At 28.4% G+C, this 8,429-nt stretch overlaps 1 protein-coding gene across 2 annotated transcripts; it reads left to right on the top strand.

Moving 5' to 3' along the window:
• The first annotated feature begins 889 nt into the window (after positions 1 to 889).
• On the top strand, positions 890 to 5,219 carry LOC133803040 (dnaJ protein P58IPK homolog). 2 transcript variants are annotated; one of them, XM_062241049.1, is made up of 7 exons: positions 890 to 1,286; positions 1,701 to 1,730; positions 2,269 to 2,367; positions 2,536 to 2,656; positions 4,031 to 4,103; positions 4,227 to 4,281; positions 4,898 to 5,219. In XM_062241049.1, the coding sequence occupies exons 1-7, from the start codon at positions 1,152 to 1,154 to the stop codon at positions 4,970 to 4,972; spliced, it is 588 nt and encodes a 195-aa protein (XP_062097033.1). In that variant the 5' UTR covers positions 890 to 1,151; the 3' UTR covers positions 4,973 to 5,219. The 2 variants fall into 2 exon arrangements, with proteins under 2 accessions (XP_062097033.1, XP_062097032.1); XM_062241048.1 differs by having other exon boundaries at positions 893 to 1,286; positions 3,800 to 4,103.
• Positions 5,220 to 8,429: the final 3,210 nt, after the last annotated feature.

Below are 8,429 nucleotides of genomic sequence, written 5' to 3'. Positions count from 1 at the left end.
TTTATAAGGGTAATATAGAATTTTAACCAAAAAAAAAACATAGCACACATTTTTTCTTCTCTTTTAAGTCCGTTTTAATTAATTAATTATCACCAAATATATTATTTTGATAAATTGATCTAAATATTTATCAAATATTATAAGATAATAAAAAATTATTTTCTATTATCCCTCTAAAATATTTATTATATCACTTATATATTAATTATTTTTATTAAAAAAATTACATACTTTAAATTTTATAAGTATAAAACTTATTAAGGGTGATTCTATATATATTCTCATTTTTTCTCATAATACACATTTCTATTTAAACTCCTCGTGCATTGTTAAAAATTATTTCCATGCATATAAATGTTTTTATTATCTTTCACAATGAGTTTAAATAGAAATGATTGTAGTAAGAAAAAATTAGAATATAAATTGAAGCACTCTTAATAATTCATGCTTCTAAAATTTAAAGTATATAAATATTTTTATTAAAAATAATAAATTAATTAATATATAAGTGATATGTTATATATTTTAAAGGTATACTAGAAAATATTTTTTTATTTCTTAATATTTGAAGAAAATATTAATGTTAATTTACTAAAATAATATATTTGATAATAATTAATTAATTAAAATAGGCTTAAAAAGAAAAAAAAAATAGGAACTGTGTTATCATTATTATTATTTTTAAATTAAATTTTATCTTTATAAATTAGGGTTTATTTAATAAAATATAAGGAAAGTGAGCCAAAAAGTAAAAAATTTGTATCTAACTGCTTAAAAAAAAATTAGTAACTTAACTAATACAACTAAAAGTTTGGAGCTAGTGCTATTTCCCCTAAAAATTAAAAACAAAAAGTATGTGTATTTATGAAGAAAAAAAATTCATAGTCTCAAGTTTGCCTGCCTAGATTTAGGCCCAATTTTCATCGCACCTTCACCTTCGTGCCATTCTCACGGTCGCAGGTGTGGTCTTAGAAATGTCTCTCTCTATTCTCGCTGATGCCTAACCCTTTTGGCCGGGCCACAGATTTTGAACCTGCCCTTCCTTTGAAGTAGCCTAATTCCCTGGAATTTTAAGAACAAAATTAAAAAAATAAAGACTATATATTTATATTTATTCATACTTTGTTAGTTCTTTCAAAATTTTGTTCAATATGCCAATGCCCAGATGGCGAAACGTCTTGTTGTTGAAGAACTCGTTGATTTCATCATCATCTACGACAACCTATCGGGCTTCGTTCCATTCTACTCCGGTTTCATGTGAAAAATGGAAGAACAAATGGAATTCTGTAAGTTGTTTTCCCTTTTGTCTTCGTGCAATTTTATCTTTTAAGTGTCTCAGGTTTTAGTTATCAGATGTATTTTATGACCAGTTCGTTGTTTCATTACTGTACCTTTTATAGATTATGTTCCTTCTTGTTTTTTTTCCCCTTGATGATGGTTAGATTATCTGTAAATGTTTATTTGGATATAGAAGGGCACTCTTTACTTTTGGTTAAAGTTGTGCATTTGGTATTTTCTGTATTTAGTTTATAAATAATCTATTAGGACATATTTTGTGCGTACTCATTGCATAGGTGCTTGTATTTAAGTTTAACCATCTTTCTGTTATATTTAGTGGGAAGGGAATTTTCTTTTCCATGATTATTGGTTACATGGTTTCTTCTGTCAATTCTTATTCTGCTTTTCTTCATTTGGAGCAGGATGTAGAAGGAGGTCAACAACCATCAAAGGTATTGAAAAGCTTGATATTATAATTTGTTGTTCTGTATTACGTACTATAAGGGTAAATATATGAACTATACGACAATGTAAATTAATATATCACTAAAAGGCCACTGTCACCTGTAAAGTGTGGTATCCGGAGTTTCAGTTATGGACTTTTTTTTCTTCGTTCTTTTCATAAGTGGGTTGTTGAGAAACTGGAAATTGAAACCTAACTACTGAATTGACTTTTGCATTGGGACTTCAAGGTTCATATTCCCAAGCTGATATCTTTTCTGATATATGGGATGGTAACTAGACTTAGAATTGGTTCCAATGTGTGAGGTCAAGTGATATTTATTGCTTCTGCTAAATTCCGTACATGGTTGAATTAGCATGTTTTGCTGATTATGTATTGAAAAGAAGACGCTATCTTATAAGCATTTGGTTGCATACATATATGTAAATTGACACCTTGACAGTTTGTACCATGTATCTGCATGATGTTAGTTAGTTGGGCTTCCCTTTATATGATTGTATTTCTTACTACGAAAATATTGAATTCAGAATTATATCAGGTATGCAACACGTCAAAAGCGAGCTGATGCTAAGAAGGCATTGAAAGATCTTCTGAACAAAAGCGGGGCCTCCAAATTTTCATTTCAAGTAAACTATCTGCAACTTTTTTTTTTCTTTTAATTTTTAATTAAACTCCATTCCATTACATGCCATGTTGAAATTTATTATAATGTTTGCTGTTCCTGCTCTATATTTTCGCATTATGCATTTTCACTTTTTGAGTATTGATTTGTTTTTATTTCCACTTTTACCTAGGATGATGACTCAATGTGGAGACCTGGTGGGCAGGCAGATAAATCAGATAACTCTCGAAAGAAACATAAGCCAAAGTATTCAGCTAAGCATGCTTACAAAGCTCAACAAAAGAAAACAAAAGGTGAGTTTTTTATAATTTTATTAAATTATCATATTTTTTTTCTTAGTTATTTAAATATGATTTAAATTAAGGGTGAGGAAATACCATTATATCACTATCACATCAGTTGACGATTTGTTATCTCAGTTGTAAACTTGAAAAACTTGGTTATGCATCTTGTGATCACTGCAAAACTGTTCCGTGCAATTAGCTTCCTATTCATTATCAAAGAATTCATATTGTGGCACTTTTTAAAATTTCTTTATGAACATAGCATAGCTATTAGACGAATTTATGTAATGGAGAGTTTTATTGTGGATCAAATTTATATAATTCACGGCTCAAGTAAATGGCTGTGGGTGCATTGTTCAAAAGAGAAAAAGTTAACTTTTCATTCCCATGTGAGAAGTAAATGGCTGTTTCTATTTATTTTTCTCAATTGTTTGCGCGGTATGTGTAAGCGAAATGTAATTGAAGATGCTTGAAAAAAAGCTTACTTTATGAAAATTACCAAACAGAACTTATGATACTGTCTTGTTTATTGTTGGAAATATGGAACCGCCAAGTAAATGTCAATTTGATACTGGTATGTGCCCTTCTATTGACATATATATGGATGCCTAGTGCAACAAAACATGATTATGTATTACCAGAACTCTATTGACAAATAACTTCCTATGTTTTCAATAGATTTACAGTTTCTATTCTACGCTCAAAATGATGTTATTAAACATTTTGGGGTCTGTGAAGTGCATTTAGACGAAGAATCATATTATCTTAGAAACACTTTTAACCAATAAACGTCTCATTTTAACCAGTAGTCATAAATTTTATGACAATGACACCTAAATAATCTCAGAAATGTTATTTTGGCTAAAAATAAAAATAAAAAACAACATTAGATCCATGTGTTTCCCTTATTTTATATGGAAAGTGCCTAAGAAAAATTGGGATGAGTAGAGGACTTTGATGATTAAAGATATTGTCTGAGGTGGGATTTGTGAAGGGATTCTAAAGAATACACCTTGGTACTTTCTCATTGTTAAATGTAAAGATGTAACAGATCTTAGGTTAGAAACTATAATCACATGTTTTTGATGGATTACTTGTTTTATACTGCACTTGTATCCTAATAAGTTCCCTTGCCGGATTTTGCATCTTCAGCTAAATTTAGAGGAGAGGGTTTCAATGAGAATTTCAATGATCATGAGACAGTTTTTCGAGCAACTTTTGGAAACAGATGGTATACTTGGTCTTTTAACTTAAGAAATGAGTCTTTCTTCAGAGATTCAGCATCTGAATTTGAGTGGCAAGAACGATCAAACTGGAACTATAGAAGTAAATCATTTGAGGGCAGTAGTGATTCTGAGTCTGATGACGAATCCTATACTGCAGGATCATCTTCTGATAGAACAGTTCTCGGTCTGCCTCTAACCGGCCCTTTGAAATTAGATGATGTAAAAAAGGCGTAAGTGATTTAGACCTCTTTATTTACAAGTAGAAATCACATGTGAGATCAATGTTATATATCAAATTTCCGCATTCTATTCTTACACGGTTTATGTCCTTTGCATTGTCCTTGTCCTGGCAGTTTCCGTTTATCTGCTTTAAAATGGCATCCGGATAAGCATCAAGGCCCTTCACAGGTTCAATTTCTTAACTGTAGCTCTATTTGATTTATTTCAGATGTAAATGTGCGAAAAGAATCAAGTTCAGTTGTCAGCTATTAGCCCATAAAACTTTTGCGGATCATTTTATTCTTTGGATGTCTTTTTAAGTGATCAAACACCAATCTTTCAGTTTTTATTTCAAAGAATGACTTTTTTGGTTTTTTTGTTATATCACAACTCCCCACATCTCATTGATCATAACATTTAACTGTTGCTCTTCAAGATGATAGGAGAATTAGATGAACTAGAATATTGGGTAGATATTTAAAGAATTAAATAGTCTTGCACCACATTATGAACAAAATAGCAAGACAGAGATCTCATTATGATCAACTTGATATTGAAGCTGCCATGCCAGCACCTAGTAAACTCACTTGTTATTAGAACCAAGGGCATTGGATCAAATTCCAACTTCTCTTGGGCAATGCAGGGTTTAAGAATACTGGAGAGAATTACCTTGGATTTGTGAAACCCGCCAAGCTGAAAAAATCGCATTTTGTGCTGTTGTATGATGATCGCTCACTTGACGTCCATATGTAGAGTTCATCTTGAAACTTAATGTTTTAGTTTCTTACATATGCATGTTTTGCAGGCAATGGCTGAAGAGAAATTCAAGCATTGTGCCGAAGCATACAATTCATTGTGCAAGGTGGTATCCCCAGCTTGAAGCTGCTGTAATTTTGAGATAAGTAATCACAGCTTCCCAATGAATTCTTCATTATAATGGAGTTCTAACAAGGAAGGCGTGTACAACTAAGTTTATATGCGGTCTTAATAAATCTTCATTCTTTTATAATAAATAGTTGATTTTCACCAGGTGGTGGAAATCTTGCAGAAAGTTTTACTGTCATTCACTGAAATCACACTAAATCTTTTTACAAGTTCCTCTAATTAATACCAAATTTTTACTGCAAGTTAAACTGTTCAAGTTTATACTCACCACATCATTCACTCTGATTAAGGCTTTTCCTTTATGAGATTGTAACTCAATTACACATGTTCATAAATAAAGTATATTTATTTGGAAAGTAAAAACCACTTCATCTTGAAGATATTCTATTTGCATAAACTTCTTCAAGTTAATTTTTCTAAAAGTGTGCAAATGAAGACCTACTAAGAATATAATTTTCGTATTTTTTTTCGGCTTGGATTTTTCATGTCGACATGAGCTTGAAATGGGGGACTTTGGTGACTCAACATTTTGATTATAACCATTTTGGCTTGAGTTAGCAATGAAGAGATTTTATTGTCCATTTGACATGGTTTGTTTTTTGTTTTCAAACCTGTGATTTCTGAAATGAAAATAGAAAACAACTTTTGTTGAACAAGGGGTGTTTGGTTATGTTTTATAAAATTAAATTTGTAATTTAAAAAAAAAAAATACTTGAATAGGAAAATTAATAATTATATTTATAAAAAGAAATTATTGTGAAAATTTATGATAAATAATGATTAAATAATGTGAGAAAATGATGAAAATATAAGATGAAAGATAGTACGTAGATAGAAAAAGAGAAAAATTAATAAGAGAGATGTGCGAGAAAATAATGAGAAACAAATATAAGAAAAATGATCTGTAAAGTCAAAAAGTGACGAAAAAAAATGATGTAAGAGCATTTTTAATAAAGTGTCAAAAAAGTGAGGGAAAGTCACAAAAATACATTAACATTTAAAAAAAAATATGAAAAATATAGTAGATTACAAAAATACGGATTTTTTTATGAAAAACATGGAGGGAGAAAAGTATAAATACGGAGTAGTAGTAAAATACAACTTTTTTTTGTTAATAGCCGTTACAAATTCGTAAACATGTGTTACAGATGCGTAAACCAGTTACATAAAAATATTTTTGTAAACAACTTTTACAAATATATAACCAAGTTTTACAGATTAGTAAACAAATTTTATATTTTTGTAGACAACATTTACAAAATAATTTGTTGCTAAATTTTTTTATTTTTGTAACAATGGTTTACATAACTAATTTTATAACTAAAAAAATTTATATTTGTGACTAATATTTTTAAAAAGTAAGTTGTGAATTTAGTTAACATATTTGTAATAAAAATATATAAAACTAAGTTTGTAACTAAAAGATATAATTTTATTTTATAACTAGTATATACAAAAATGTAAAATTGCATTAAACAAGTAATATATATATATATTTTAAATTGTCACAACTAATAAAGAAATAGATTATATTGATTAAATATATAATATTTTATATAAGCATAAATATTTATTTAATATTAATAATTATATTCATTTTAAATATTTATAAGTAAAATAAATTTATTTGTAATTATTATTATTATTATTAGCATACTAAAAATATGTATGAACTAATTACTGAAGAAAAAAAGACAAAAAATAAGTATAGAGAATAGAAAGAAAAGAGTAAAACATCATCATATATATATAAATATTTGTTTTTCAGTTTAAAACTAGCGTGCCCAAGATTTATAATTATATATATAATATTAGTTTGATGAACTGAGGTGAAGTGATGCATAATTGTGTAGGTGTGTTAGCAATTAAGAGAACTTGAAAGTTAATACCGTAAATTTGTAATTATTTTATATAACTGTATATTTAGATTATTTTTTTCAAACACCGTACGTTTTGTAATTAACCCAAAAAGTGATGCATTGTTATATTTTAGAAATTTTTTAAAAAACACAACAACAAAATTGTAAAAAGATTACACAACTTCAATAGTGTTGTAAAAAGATTTGGTATAAAATGTAGCTCGAGTCAAATTTGGGATAATATTTAATTTCATATTTTTATGATATTGCCACTAATTATTATGATTTATAATTATTATAAATTTCATTTTTTTATTTACCATATTTCCATAGGTTGGACAATAAAAACATGATTTTTTTTAATACTCTCAATAAATATTAAATGATGATTAATAATTCTATTAACTTTTTGAATGAATTTGCATGTGAGCACAGTTACAGATATTAAATCAAATATAGCATTGACTTTTTTTTTTTGTCTAGATGATCTAAGAAAAAGTGTTAAAATAATTGACAAAAAATTATTTTTGAAAAACTCAAATAAAAAAAACAATAATTTTATTCTCAAAACATTTTTTAACATTGTTTTAAAAATCTATTCATTATACCAATCACCCTATTTGTTTTCAGAGAATAATTTTTATATTAAAAAAAAAAAGCATTTAGTAACAATGACAAACATGCTGTTAATCTAAAAGAAGAGAGCTTTAACTTTACTTCAAGAAACAATGCTAATACATTATCAATTCTTAATATTGTTTCACTTGAGCAACTGGACGGAGAAAGCAAATATTCAACACTAATATTCGAATAATATCATAATTTTTTTTCTTTTTGTAGCAATAATATCATTAATTTTAACTGATCATATATTCACATATCAATTTAATAAGGGAAATTTGCAGTAATAATAACTATGTAGTTAGATTTGTTGTACTTAAATGCCTATGTAAAATTTTTGGCAGCAATAATGCCTACCGTTACTCATTTTGTGCAGACGTTGATCCCTGGGCCGTTAAGTCTGACCAGGGACCTACGTGGTTATACCTTATTGGTCTAATTTTATTTAAATATTAAAAGATTATTAAAAAAAATTAATTTAAAATTTAAAATAATTTAAAAATATAAAACAAAATAATTAAATTCTATTTCATTTTATGTATTTAAATAAAAATATTTAGACTTTTCTTTTTAATTTTTTTCTGCTCTTCTTGGTCTCTCCCTTCGTTCATCTTCTTCTTCCCTTAAAAAAGTTCATCATCTTCTTCTTCTTCTTTCTTCCTGAATACTCAACCATTTTCTTCTTCTTCTTCTTCTTCTTTCTTCCTGAATACCCAACCCCTTTCTTCTTCTCTTTCCCAAATACCCAATTTTATTTCCCTCTTCTTCCCAAATACCCAGTCGTACCCAAATACCCAACCCTTTTTTTCCCTCTTCTTCCCAAATACCCAACCTGTTATCCAAAAAACAAGCACGAATGACGTGGCAAGTGATTCCCGGATACGTGGCTGACACTTGGCGGAACTCTGCTAGGGTATCGACCAGAAGACAAATTACAAGCAGTAGGCAGCCGAAACTTACCTGCGACCAGTA

Source organism: Humulus lupulus, chromosome 1 (assembly GCF_963169125.1).
Source record: "Humulus lupulus chromosome 1, drHumLupu1.1, whole genome shotgun sequence".
NCBI lineage: Eukaryota > Viridiplantae > Streptophyta > Magnoliopsida > Rosales > Cannabaceae > Humulus > Humulus lupulus.
The sequence above is the reverse complement of the archived record's forward strand: the minus strand, read 5'-3'. Positions and strand labels throughout refer to the sequence as shown.

Coding starts and splice junctions, on each gene's coding strand:
- LOC133803040 (XM_062241048.1), top strand. CDS start 1,152: ATGCCAATGCCCAGATGGCGAAACGTCTTGTTGTTGAAGAACTCGTTG. Junction 1,287..1,700: donor GGAAGAACAAATGGAATTCT/GTAAGTTGTTTT, acceptor CATTTGGAGCAG/GATGTAGAAGGAGGTCAACA. Junction 4,282..4,897: donor AGCATCAAGGCCCTTCACAG/GTTCAATTTCTT, acceptor CATGTTTTGCAG/GCAATGGCTGAAGAGAAATT.